The 14,611-nt window shown below is 44.2% G+C and overlaps 1 protein-coding gene across 3 annotated transcripts in view; it reads right to left on the reverse strand.

The window, feature by feature from the left end:
* Positions 1-4,499: 4,499 nt before the first annotated feature.
* DNAJB6 (DnaJ heat shock protein family (Hsp40) member B6) overlaps positions 4,500-14,611 on the reverse strand; it is a 59,432-nt gene continuing 49,320 nt past the window's right edge. For 2 of the 3 annotated variants that reach the window (XM_056334724.1, XM_056334723.1), the window contains exon 9: positions 4,500-14,220. In XM_056334724.1, the coding sequence (XP_056190699.1) occupies positions 13,907-14,220 (314 nt within the window). In that variant the 3' untranslated portion in view covers positions 4,500-13,906. The remainder of the gene's footprint in view (positions 14,221-14,611) is intronic. The other variant, XM_056334725.1, reaches the window with a different exon arrangement.

Below are 14,611 nucleotides of genomic sequence, written 5' to 3' on the forward strand. Positions count from 1 at the left end.
CTTCCTGTCAGACTGAGAGCGGGGTATTACAAGTTGGTAAAATGCTAGTCATGCTCGTCCGGGCAGTCATCACAGTTTATGGAGCTGAGCGACAGCTGCTGTTTAATGAGCTTTCCTGACCCGAGAGGGCCATCAAAGGTAGGAAGAGGCTTTTCTGCAAGGTATAGTCCAAGATGCTCTTGAGCCATAAAAGAGTTAACCAAAAGCTGGCATGAGCAAAATCTGTAAAATCACGAGTGGCATGGAAAAGGTGAATGAGGCTGTGGTGTTCAGTGTCTCTTCCAATGTCAGGATGGAGGAGGGGAGGAAACCAAAGGAAGCTGTAGGAGAGAGGTTTAAAACACAGGGGCTATCTCATTACCCAACAGAGCCAGGCGAGGAATCTTGCCGTAAGGCACTGGGTATTGAGCAGGCAATTGAACGAGTTGATGGGAAAAAAATACTGGGCAAGAGAAAGCCCATTTCTGGATCCAGGAGCCTCTGGGCCATGGAGCCGCAGCTGGGAAAACATTTTGGTGAGGTATAATTACATGCTTAGCCTGTTGCTGTGCTCTCCCCTAGGCATCCACTGTTAGTCACTATCAAAGACAGGACAGCGGGCCAGGCAGCTGACAAATCATTTTTATGGGTATAAAGCGTGACTCACAGCACTGGGAAGGCTCTAGTGCTGGTTACCTCCTCGCCTTGAATCCCAAAGCGGTGAAACCCACCTTGTCACAACACTACCAGTATGGCAGGTTGTAGCTTGCATCTGCTGCCAGGATCAAGTCATGCACCTTTGGTGCGTGTCCCTTCCAGGTGCTGTGGGAAGTGTTTGCTTAGTGCTCCCTAATGTCTCCTTACAGCTCGTTCCCTTCCCTGGCTCTGAGCATGCAGTCTATTAAAGAAGCTTCAAACTATCCCTTGGTCTCACGTAGCAATATGCAACCAGCACGCTGCTCAACGTATTAAACCATCCACAGATGTCACACACTGGGACTCCAAAAAGCAGGCAGAAAGATATATTTCCTAAGTTTTAACCTATGTCATAAGTTTTAACCTAACACATTTAAGAGGTGTATTTGCGTACTAGCTTTGGCATGATCTACCATTTTGCACCGTTAGCTCATATCTTAAAACCTGGAAGTAAATTTTGCTTTTCAAGTTCAAGAAATTTTCCCAACCGCAACTCTCTAATATTGAGATAATGCAAAAATAACCCCCGCCATACTATAAGACTTCATTAAATTGCAACAACCGGCAGCCTAAAGAACAAGCAAGCCGCCCTGCATTGACCAAAGGATGAGCACTTCCTAAACAAGGGATGGAAAAAATTATGTATGCTGTTTAAGTAGAAAGATGCATGTGCATGCCAACGGAAACAGACATTGAAGAGACGCAATTAAACATCCAGGCAGTGCTCTGAGGTCCAGTTCCCTCCTTGGAAACATCCAAGAAAATATGTGATCACTTCCAGGCAGACATGGAGGCATCTTCCTAAAATCAAAGCATTCAGGCTCGTTAAAAGAGTGTGTGTTTTGATCTTCCTCTCGCGCTCACTTCTTGCTTTTTGGGATGATTTTGTAGTGACAACATGAGGCCTCCTGGAAGAGGCAGAAGGAAGGTCTGGGATACTTGATGACATAGTTCAAGATGTGCCGAATGACATGAGCAGTCTCTGCTTGTTGTGATGAGAGCAGCAAGGTAACCTACTTGGTTACCTTGGAAATGTCATCTCAGGTCAGCTCAGCCACTTTGGAAGTGCTTCTCCTCCTGTTAGTAGATATCAGTTGGTGGCTAAGAAGGGCACCAACACAGTACTTAACAAACATGACACTTCCCAACACCCCGCCTAATCCTTTTTGGCTAGAAAAACATGTGAGAAGTCAGTGTGCCGGCACAGGGCAGCTGTATTAATCATGGTTTCAATTATGAACATTCGTTAAAATTTAGATCTGTATGTGGCTTTAAGTGGCCTCTTTTAATTCTCATCAGTGGAGAGGAAAATTGCCTTGCCTTGTCTAGTTTTCAGTGCTGCAGGTAGCAATGAGTGAAGATTTGCAAATAGTGATAAAAAGTCTCTTAAGACCAGATTCCACCTTGCTCATTAGGAAGAGAAGAATTAAATATACCTAATCACAGGCAACTCTACCCCTCCCCTCCACCAATATGTGAGTTACAGGGGAGTAAGGTGCTCCCCAGGCAAGATGGTGTGAAAGCACTAAAATGCAAGCAAAGTTTGGACATAAAATGAGCAGAACTGCACACGAAGAAAGATAACTGAGATCTGAAATGCAGGAAGGACTAACCTGTGCATCCCAGGAATAAACAGTCCTGTGCAGCTGGCACACCAAGCAAAGGGGAAAAAATGGAAATTATTACATTTCTGTATAGGCTGAATTAAACAATGACATTCAATATAGTAACAAGCTAATCCCACCACTTGATAGGCACCTGTTCAGTGGCACAAGTCTAGGAACATTCCTGAAGAACAAGTGGGTATGAGTCACACATTTCAGATGGCGTTGGGAAAACAGGCAGTTTAGCGCTTCCACAACATTTACTGCACATTTTCTGGGTATCTGGCTCTCTTCTTTTCAAAAGCGGCATCTTTTTAGTGTGTTATTTCAATAAATACATACAAAGGCTCATGAGATAGTTCCAAAATTTGGGGGAAAAGCAAGACTCTGTAAAGGCAGCTAAGCTGACAGAGAAAAACAGAGCCTTGTGTTACCTCTACAGTAGCTGCTACAGGTCTGCAAGCTGCCCATGAAGGTGGGCAGCAGCACGGAGCAGAGACTGGGCAAAAACTTGAAAAATACATTTTATCATTTTGACACCTACGTGCTCTGATATTTTATTTAAGATCAAAGTCTTGCCAAACCTTAGTTCAAAGAGCAGACTGTGCACATCTCTAAAAGGTGTGGAAAAACAACTGAATTTAAACCATTTTCATAGTGGCAGCTTCCAAGTGAGGAGCAGGAACCCTTATCTGACAGTATTTTGTTTGTGATTGTCCCCCTATCTCAAGATAAAATTGTTTTGTTTTCAGTGTATCGTTTTAATTATGCTGTTACTCAACTGCTCTCTACCCTAATAATTTAATTTTCTCACGGGATACGTTGTGGGTCTGTGAGCCCAGGTTATCTGCTCTGTAAAGAATCATTTTGCAATCCGTTTTATAAATCATGTAAGGTCTCTATTCAGACTAGCTCTGTTTCTGTCCTCAGCTCTTCCACAGAAGTGTTGGACAGTCAGGAATCTTTTCCCAGTTTTCACAATACATTTATTCACAGCCACTCTTGGGCCAGCATCATCTGTCATCAGTTGAGGTGCCTCACACCCACCTGCATGTTTCCTGCCCCAACACATACTTTAACCAACCCTATCATCATGCAGCCTTCACCTGTGGCAGATGGATGCGCTGGGATACCAGACCCCACGTACGTGGCTGCTCGTACATCCGTGGCAGCTGTGGCCCCGCATCCAGGCTGCCCAGCAAGCAGCACAGCCACGGGAGCACGGTGCTGCACCCAGGCTGACAACCTTACCTCGTGGTGCTCAGTTAAGCAGTTACCCTGTGGTTACAATCCAGAAATAATCAGGCTGAGAACAAAGGAATGAGGCTTAATGGCCACCGGCCCACATTTCTTAATTTCTAGGCAAGCTTGGGCAGATTCTAGGTAGTTACAGGAAAAATTATGCCTGTAAAGAGACCCCTCTGGGGACTCTTTTTCCCAGGAGTTTCTCCCCACGGGAGGCACAGGGTGTAGGAGCCCAGCTGCCAGCACGCCCGCACCTTTCCAGTGGGATAAGGATGCCCTTGGTGAGCCAGGCTTCCCAACTATTTTAGAGCCTGCCTTCAGGTCTTCTAACTAATTAATGCTCTATCCTCCTCCTTCAAAGCTAACACAGGGACCAGAGTCAAGAAGATATTTATGTTCCAAACCCCAGTCTGCTCGAACTCTTCAAGGCACGTTCCTGATCCAGAGCCACTCTGTCCTATGACATGGGGCTGCTCACACCACAGGGACAGCCTGGGGAGACCAGCCCTACGCTGGTGTCACCCCTCCCTCTACCTCTCCGGCTTTTCCAAAGCATGCTCCATTTTCCCAACAAATGAGGAGCACTAATAGCTTCAAATTAGCGTATGTGCTGAGGGGGACTTCTCCCAGAGTATGGAAAGCATACTAATTGGGATGCAATTCAAAGTGTTGTGTATTGTCCAGGATGGATGTTCCTTGCACGGCAAATGTGCAATCTCCGTTTGAGGTATACACTCCTTACAGTGAATGTTTCCAGCCAGAAAGAACCCTCACCAGGTTTCCAGGATCAGCCATTCGACACAGGGACTGGATTGGCTTGCTCATGGATTTAGCAAAAGGAAAAACTTGGTACACTGTGGGTGTCTGCGAATATGGACTCTCCCCCTTGTGCTTCCAGCCTACACTTTAATTAAAACTACACAAGAACAACTGATGCCAGCTGTAGTCTACAGTACAGTGCAAGAGGACAAAGTATAAAGGATAATTTTCTTTATTTTTAAATATTAGTAACACTGCACAAAACAAAATAAAAAGTGGTACTTAAGTGACAGAAAATGGTACTCAGTCTTATTTCGTATTAACCATAATTTAAATACCCTAACAGAGTTCATGTATGGTTATATGTTTGCATAGGGTTACACTGGGTAACGTAAGCATTTGAAGCTAAACCGTTCAGATACCAGAGACATCAGAATTTGTTACACCAAACCATGCTAGAATGCAGCCTTGATGTTTCTGTTTGGCTTCTTCCTGACACCAATGCGTGCATTCCTTGATCTTTTAAATGTTAGCATGAGTGAGTTTCTCCAGGAACTGTGGACTTTCAATATTGCCAGGTTTAAGTCTGTTACATCAACAACGTATTGATTGGCAAGAGGAAGACAAAACGAAACAAACCCATAAGCTGCTAACTCCTACCCGGAGGTTAAAAAGAGGAGGCAACATACTGACAAGAAACATGCAGGTAAACACTTAAGGCAACAGAAGGGCTCTGTACAAATAAAAGGTTAAGAGAAGCGATGTGTCATGCACATGAGACAAGTATGGGAAGCAAGGAAGTAATCTTGCCAGAAAATATATATTTCTTTTAAACTGAAGACATCTTTTCAAGCTAAAAAAATTAGTTCTGCAATAAAACCAATGCAAAATGCTTTCGTACGTAAAGGTGTAAGTTCCTTGTAGACTCGCTGAAGTCATATATGGATGTTGAAAAAATGTTTTGTTATCTCAAACCTACTCAGCAGAAACAAAAAGCAGTTTCAAAGTAGCACTTAGATCATTTGTCTCTAGGTTCTGAAAATAAACTTTTAAAATAAGGAATGATTTCACCAAATGATTCATCGGGAGTCAACTATGCTTAAGGAAATCAGTAGGAGTGCTTACAGGAGACCATCATTACACTTAGCTTCTTAAAATCAGAGGATATAACTTCATGATACAATTTAAAAATGAAGGAACATCTTAAAAGCAGGGACAAACCTTCACTGCCCAGCTTGGAGAAAAAAAACAACCATAAAAGTCACTTGCATAAATTGCACTATAAGAGCTCATGTCTCCATCCCATTCCCAATGACATGAACGAATAGCACTCTTCTTCCAGCATGCCTGATGTTGATGCTAGAGTGACCAAACAAACAGGCATTTGCACAACCCTTTATATCCTGCAAGACAAATAAACAAACACTAGACTAGAGTCATTTTAGTCCCAGGGAAGGAAGAGGTAAGAAATTCTGCAACATTTTCCAATCTTCAAACGTAACACACTTCCAACAAAGATCAGCCTCACTCAAATTCCCTAACCTGGCTGGCAAGAAAGCCACTCTGTGAAACTAAAAAGAATAACATAGTGCAATTTTAGTACAGTTTTAAACATGAGTCACTTCCTTGCTAGCAGTGTGAACAATCAAAAAATATACACAAGAAGAGGTGTGCTCAAATGTAACATTAAATCGTCATTATTATAAAGGTATTGGCATAGCAGAGAAGTCCATTTTAGTAACTCCCTTTGGTTGACTTCTTCTTCTTCTGTTCCTCTCTCTGCTTCTGCTTCCTCCTCTTGCTGCCTTCCTTGTATCCTGAGGAAACATGGCTTGTAAAACACTATTCACAGCATTCATGGACTATTCCTTCTAGCAAAAGCACGTTCTCTGAATGGTTTAAGGAATCTTAAAGAAAAGGTCTGGCTTTCTAAGGTGGTTTTTAAATTATCATTTCTACTATATCCCCAGTTCTACTATATCCCTTACATAGGATAGAAAGAAAACACTATCAATCTCTGAAGTCTGAAAAGATCTGGAGAACTTTCAAAAGACTTCAAAGCCATTCAGGAAAAGCTTCAATATTAGAGCACATGCAAAACCAGAACAATTTTCAGAATGGAAGCAATAAATAAGACTTACACAGCAGGAACTATTTAACTACTGGCATTTCCTGCTCACAGTAGTAGTCACAAGTTACCACGATATTTACATTTCCACTTTAAGACTAGGGAATGCCAAGAGTCCTGAGTAAATAAGAAGATGCTCAGTGTTTACCACTCCACATTTTATATATGGGTCATCAGCCTACTCATGCTTTACTATGCACCATAGGTTATATTCTACTGCAACTGCAACGGTGCATGGAAGCATCGAGTTCAAGTAATAATTATTTGCTACATGTTCAGTAGGCACAAGCTTCCAGCCATGTGATCACCATCCTCATGTGTTTTTCCCCGCCCCCCCCACAAAGATGTGTGAAAATCAGTTTGTGCTCTGCATCATGCCCTTTCCTCCAAACCTGCAGTAAAACACAACTTACTAGCAGACCTGCATGGCCAGCAAACGGTGCAGAACCCACGCATCTACCCAAGTGCACTTACAAATCTCAACTCAAAGCTAGCAAACATTTCCCTCAGATAATCATTCTGTGATGCTTTGAAATAGCTGGAAGGATCTTTTAGCTCAGCGGTGCTCTGCCACTAGGAATTGGCACAGTCCGGTGAACGGGGCCAGCACAGAGCGGAGGACCCCTGCAAGCTGGGAGCAAGGACCTCGCATCACAGGAATGGCCCAGGAAGGGCACAGCTCGGCCTGTCTGGAAATCTCTTACTTTCCTCCATTCTCCCTGCAGGCAGGCAAAACGACCCTGAGGAAGCTGTGTCACCATCGCACCTGGTTCTCCACCAATTTAGCACCAATAGCGAAATAAAGACGGAAAAAGTGGGAAGAGGAAGGGGCGGGAGGTCAGAGGAGTATGAAGCCACGTGGTGGCTGAAGTTGGCTCCTAATAGAGCTCCTCCCGGGCGCGATCAGGGCTGTTGTGCCCGCAGCAGAACTGCAGGTCTTCGGTTTAAGACTTGGGGAGAACCACAAGATGGTCTTTGGGCTAAAATCACTTTAAGACATTATCAAAAGCCTGTGCACTGGAGGAAATACACTCCCTTGTAGCAAGGAAAACTGTTCCTAGGTTATCATTCTAGCTCCTATGCTGTATCAACAGCATGACTTCATCTTTCGCAATCATCTGAGTCAAGAAGCAGGATATTTATTTAGAAGTTCTGCCATGAGCAATTAGCCTGCGCAAAGTTAGAGTGGAAACCTGGTTTATTGTTTAAGGAAGAGAAAAACAGGCACTGCTTTGCAGAATTGCAGATGACGCTGTTTTCCCTGCACCCTGCCACCCTCCTGAGCTACAACCCCCTCCCTAGGGTCACCGCATGAACATCTCCTAACTAAGAACCCCATCCATGAAGTTTACTTCAGTGTCAGCCCCTCGGTCACCTATACATTGTCAAAAAGAGGATCCCTTGGCATTTAATTTGCTGCTGTTAAGGCACAAATCCTGGAAGGGGTCAGACATCTCTTTGCTTTCCCACAAAGGCCCACGGAGGCGGAAGAGACGTGCTGACTCTTGAGAATCAGTCATCCAAGGGCTGTTATTCAAAGGATTCTTCCCTTTACTTGAGGGGAAAAACAGCATCATATCAGCTGATCAGAACTACTTCATGTAACAACTATGAAACATTAACACAGATATTTGGGAAAGGATCATTAAACCCTAACAGGTTATTAGTTTCATGATTTTATCATTTTTCATTCTCAAAACACCGTCAGTATTTCTAAAAGGCTTCCACATACACGTATGATAGCATTTGATACTGCTGTTTTATATCATAATACTTTCTTGTTTTCAACAGTCCATTTTCCTCAAATGTAACTCTTCCCTAAAAATACTGTGAGTTGATGTAAATTATGACTTGAAATTAATGCCACATAATTGTCTTAAAAATCAAATAACTCAAATATTAAAATACTGTGGTATGAAGATATTTAGGCATTTGACAACACCGTCTCCTACTAGCCTCCAGAATGATAAGGGGAAAAAGTGGAAATCTTTCAAGTGTTATCACTGACACACAGAAACAGATTTGCCAGAGGAGGAGATAACACACAAATACAGAGTATTCCTCAAGAGAAAACTGCCATGTCTTTTCTGTTTTGAGCCTGCTGTGATATATAATTTCACTCTCAACCGTTTCCTTTTCTACCCCAGCTAAGAAGAAAGGACAGGTCAAATTTTGTCTGTCTGCTAGCTCCAGCGATGCTACGCTGGGTGATAACAGCCAAAAACCTGATCCAAACAAGCGAAGCAGCTCCTAACAAAAATAAAAATTGCACACTAAAGACGTAACCCTTTGGTGTGTATTTCACTTGAATACTCCAACCAACACTAATTAAAAGCATATTTAGCTGCCTTGATTACAAGGCTAGCCGCAAAGTCAGGAGAGAACAAAATCTGAATTAGAAAGCAGAAGCCCCATTACTATTTGACTCATTTGCAGCGAACCTGCGTCCTGACGAGCCGTCAGCGTCACAAAGCAGTCACAGAAACTTCCCACAGTTGGTGCCTGGCTCAACTGGCTTCAGCCAAACAATTCTGACCTCAGAGAAGGGCTTGTTCAAATTTCCACCCTCAGAAGCATGGTTAGCCACCTAAACCCTAGAAACACACTACAGGGTGGAGGGAGAACAGGCTGCTGAGAGCTTCCCCAAGCTTTGACATTGGGAAAACAGAATCACTCAAATACAGATGTTTATCACCCTAACTTGGTATGTCCTTGCTTTTGTCAGTTGCCAGGAGCAGAGACAGATGAAGCAAGAAGCCACAGCATTTGGAGTTACACCTGGTTTATGACCTGGAAAATTCTTGTCTAAAACAAACAGCATTAGCTGACCCACTCCATCCGTTTCATCCCCTTCTCTTCTACTTCCAGAAGAACCATAAAGAGCACAAAAGCTATTCCAGCTTTCGTAAAGCTGCTGATGACTGAAACCAACTTCCAGCAACACTCAGTAGCAACTCCCTCAAGCACTCAGCAAGGACCAAAACAAATTGGGAAGCCTCCCTGCTGCGTCTCTGACTTTATTTCTGTGTTTCTAGTTCTCTGCCATCTGCACCTCCCAAAGTCACAGGTTTGTTCAGCCACTGACTACAAAACTCGTCATGTTCTTGGGCAGCAACTGTAAGGGAGGTGTGCACATTGAGTGACTGATCCAAAGGGACAAGTGTCCTGGGCAAAACACTCCCACCCAACCCATCTGTGGTATCCCACTTCTTCCTGCCCTGTCTGACATCTGCCTGCTCTACCAGGATGCTGAGAGCAGCCGCGGCTCTGCTCCACCTTCTCCTGCCAGCACAGGAGAGCACAGGACTCAGCAGAAGGAAACAAGGTCAGTCATGACCGACGATTAATGTGCAGCACTGCTGCTTCTTGACCCACTTTAATCGCTAATAAAGGCCATGGCCTGATTTTTGTGGATCTCCTGCAAGGGTGAAGACTTTGGAGGAACCTCCTTTCAGGCTGTGAAGCGCTGAGGTAGAGGGTGGGAGGGATTCATGCTTTGTGCTCAAGTTCCAGAGAAAATGGTTTTCAAGACCTACTAACTTTTTGCTAAGATTGCAGCCAGTCTTTTGCCCTCCTTGAAGCCATGGAAGCCGTCACGGCTCCAGCATCCACACAGAGCTCTAACAGGGCAGCGGGGCATGCACAGCCTGGGTTCTGTAGTGCGCTTTGTAATTTTCTGCTCTTAGAAATAGCTCTCTTCAAAGGTAGCTAGCTTACTTCTGAGTTGCAGCCACCATCTGTTATTTTAGACTGAACACGCTTGCATATACCATTATTAAAATTCACCCAGGATCACAGCTTCAGTATAATTTCACGTGTGTGACTCAATTTCCAATTACAGCTTTACGCTACACTTTCACATTCCCTCCTTTCAGCCCAAGCCACTGCCCAACACACCACAACCTGACCTACTAATTCTCTCACCACATCCACAGCTCCTGCCCATGCCACAGAGCATCACAGGGAGAGAACCTGCCTTTACGTAAAGACCTGAGGTGACAAAACATCCCACCCTGTCTAGGTATGCCAATCTGCTATTTAATTATCCGCACTGTTAAATCCAAGGGGCGAGTTCTCCAGTTTCACTGGCCAACCCAGTGATGTAATTCCAACTTTGATGTTTTAGGGGACTGAAAAGCTTTACCAACTTACCGGGGCTTTCCTTCATGCTTGCTCATCATACTATTTTCATTACCAATTCTGCCTAGAATTGCTACAAGAACATACCAAGCCAGATACAACCTGCTTGCCTGCTATTAATTAAGGTAATACTGTTACTGAATAGAGTCCAAGGTTTTACTCCCACATGGCAAGCAAAAGCTTGCAAGGCAATGCAGCCTTGGAAGCCCTTCCATGTGCAACCCAGCTACCTTCTATGGGAAGCAAATGGGTAGCGGGATGCTCTTAGACTAGCAGCCAAAAACCCATGTGTGAAGGCAGCTCTGGCTAAGCCAGGGAGCAACCAGCCAGCCTCCAAATCCACCAGCCAATCTTCCCACCCTCTGCCTGCAGAAGAGTATGGCTTTCCCCCCACCCCACTCACATGCCGTTACAGCCGGGGGATGCGGAGCAAAGGGAGAGCAAACTCCCTCCCATCTCCACACCTCCAGCATTCCTTACATATTAGATTTCCACAGAAAACAGTGGCTTTGCTTTCCTTTCTCTTTCCATTACATGCCCAAATACATGTGAGGGAATTATAAAGTAATTAGTTTGGACAACCAAGCATATCGATTTTACTAGTTAGTAAAGCGTAATTCAGGAAACCATATGGTGGTAAAAAGAACAGAGACTGCATTAAAGATGAAATAACACACAAATAGCTCAACTTTCCAGCAGCAGAATCCATGCCAGGAAAGGATCCAGATTAGTTAAGCTAGTTCTTTTAAAGTGGTTTCCTCTTCAGGGATGCCAGTGGATGAAAATGCAGCAAAAATGAATTATTAATGTTGTAAGTTTTAGGTGAATGCAAGCTATTTCATTCAAAAGGAAAAGCAAACCTTGCAATATTCTCTTCCAAATAACGATCTTTTGTATCGTGTATTTTTCAGTATTTTAACAATTAAACATTTCAACCATCCTTGCTAGGTAAAGGTCAAAAACTCGAATCTGGAGCAGCTGTTTTTTAGGGGTAGTTACCATGGCCTCTACCATGAATGGCTGCAACTCCCAGGTCTCTGCTGGCATTAACACCACTTTGACACAGCTTGGATACCACCAGGCAGCCATACATCATCCTATCAGGGAGCACATTACTTGCAGTATCTGAAATCTTATTAAAAAATAACTTGTTTGGAGCTAGAGAACTGTTTGAGATATGCAGTGACTTCAGAGCACAAGAGGTGACATTTTATTCTAAAAGGCCATTACGAAACCGAGAACAGCAGGAAACACAGAGCAATTTATACTAAAACACAGAGTGTCAATATGGAGAATCAAATTAAACTCCAATTTTTTTATTAAATGCCCACTGTAATGACTGGAAATCCTGGCTAAGGAGAGGATTCATCTCACCTCTGGGTATTGGTTGCCTTGGGCACTAGAGAGAGATGGCCACTTCCAGAGGGATTCCAACCACACAGTCAAGATGAAACCTATCCCTTCTCCTTCATTTCAGTTTGCTACAGACTTACAAATTAAAACATTCCCACTCTTAGAGCTGGGAAAAGAAAAACATATCGCTGCAGGTGAATCATTAATGACTTGAGGATTTGCTTGAGATGCTCTACCCAGGACAACATCTCAAACTGCCACGCGGTCTCGCTGCCCAGGGCCACATGCCAACGGTGGCAAAAGGGTCTGATTCGAGGTGGAACGGCGCCCAGCTTAAGGCCATTGAACTTCACTATTTTCCACTGAATTGAGTGGGCTTTGGACCAAGGCAAAAAAAGATGCTGCGCTTTCCCAATGCTGGCCCATGGAAGCACAGCAGCTGTTGCAGTGATCAATGAGAAGCCAAACGGGAGCAAGTAAGCGTTCTGTGTAATCACAGAGCTGCGCCGGTGAAGCTGCTTGCTGGGCAAGGCAGTTGGCAGAGGTGAACACCCAAGAAGAGCGGCATCACTGACAGGGGCTCGCGCACAAGCTTCCCAGGGAGAGATTAAGACACTCACGTAGGTTTGTATGACTGACTCGACCTGTCCTTCAGCAGCCTTGTCCATCAGAGGAAAAGTAGGCAAAATATTTAAAGCAACAGTAAAACCTTAGTCTTACTGCAATCAAGTTTTCACCCTGAATCTTTTATGGCAACTCACAATCTACTGGTAGGAGACAGGATTTTGTGATTGTGCAAATAACTCTGGAAATTCATTTCTCTGGAAACTCATTTTAATTGCAAACCTGTGCGCCTTGGAGCATAAATAGTTTCACAGCAAAAAGTCTTAAGCAATCTTAAAAATTGCTCCAAAAATTGCAAGGTGCCTGTCAAACTCAGATGCTCTTTGGAAACCATTACCAAAGGATTGTTATGACTGTAGAGGACCTCATGTCTCCAAATGCGGAGCCAAGGTTTTGTTTTGCCAGCTGCGGACACCAGAGACAAAACCTCCATCCCCTGCATAGGAGATATCAGGACATCAGTCCCGAGGTTACATTCAGGCTTCTGTAGAGAAATATTAAACTTTTTAAAGAAAAGATCCAATTTAGCCATCCCTAAAGAAACAAAACTTCCAACAACTGATCAGGAAGACATTTATCTGAGTGTTTCTATTTTTTCAAGCTGTCATCCTACATGATCTCTTTAGGTCTTCCGTACAGAAGAGTGTTAGATTTAAAGGCTCATAAACACAGCAGAAGTTGGTACAGCACTGGGAGCATTCGAGCGCATGTTTTGGGGTAGGATGCATGTTTTTCATGCACTGTGTTTACCCCGAGGAGCCTCATGCGCTCACACTTCCCAGCACCTCACCTAATTCAGCACTACTGAGAAGAGCCCTTGGTTTGGGCATCCACGTAGAAAGGCATCCTCACGTTTCAGAAAAACCTGTCCCGGCAGTCCTGGATGACCTTTTGACCACAGGTTCCAATTAAATCAAGTAGTTATGAGGACTCTGTTGTCCAAGATAGCCTCTGGACTATAGTGCCGAAACATTACAGACAGGAAATATATCAAAGGACTAATTACTTCCAAAAATAACCAGGACAATTGCCACTCTTCTGCATTAGCCTGAACAGTCTCAGCCTTCTCCTCTATTAGGATTTAGGCACCTAAAATAGCAGCTTCCAGAAATAGTATCAAGTTGCCGAACTTCTCCTTCAACAAGGAAGCCGCGTACAATTTAAATAAATGAATGTTCCAAGTACTGTGATGAGTTAATCTCTAAAAGGCCTTCACTTTTAAGAACAAAGATCACAGGCACTCCAGCAGCGTAACAGTATTTGCCCTGGATCCTTGAATATCCCAGGGCATTTGTGAATCTACACTAAATTGAAGAGCAGAGCAAACGCAGGACTAAGGCACACAAGCTGCTACTGATTATTTACCAGGGAGCTAACATTAAGTCAACACACAGCAACAACCTCTTGCTTGGCTCTTTGGTTTTGGCTTTTGACTAGCTGACGGATCCTTTTCTGCGCATTTCTCATCAACATGCTTGTGCACACCTGATAAATAAAAAGGGGTCTCCAAGCTGCTTGTAACCCGGCTTCTATCTTGTTCTTCCACCTCATCGCTATTATAATGATAGGCATATCTGGGGGAACTGGCAGGCTTGTGAGGCTTCAGCAGGCGCGGGTTGGTGGGCTGGAAAGGCAGGGCGTGTTGTCCTCTCCGTCTGCACTCCTCAGCAAAGGCTTCTTCATCTGCCTCACCTGAAACAGCAAAGAGTGCAAGAGAAGTGAGCTGCACCCAAAATGCTTACACGTCGCCTGAACAAAACTCAAAACTAGGCTGGAAACGGGGAGTCACAGAACTACTGCCTCGGCTGTGGTTAGCTCAGACAGTCCTGTCTACCTGCCCACCCGGGGAGCGGCTGGAGCAGAAAGCTCCATCAGTGGCTTCTCACCACACTGAAGCCACCCAAAAAAGTCAGCTAGATATGACAGCTCAGGGGCCACCGTCTCCTTTTTCCCAAAGGCAGGGTGAGCAAGCTGAGCCCACGGCCCTGGATGATATTTCTGTCCTGTGCAGAGCACGTCATCTCATCCCACCTCAGCCAGACTATCTTGCCTAGGAAGGGTTGGCCCAGCTCAAGGAACAGCT

Source organism: Falco biarmicus, chromosome 4, assembly GCF_023638135.1.
Source record: "Falco biarmicus isolate bFalBia1 chromosome 4, bFalBia1.pri, whole genome shotgun sequence".
NCBI classification, from domain to species: domain Eukaryota; kingdom Metazoa; phylum Chordata; class Aves; order Falconiformes; family Falconidae; genus Falco; species Falco biarmicus.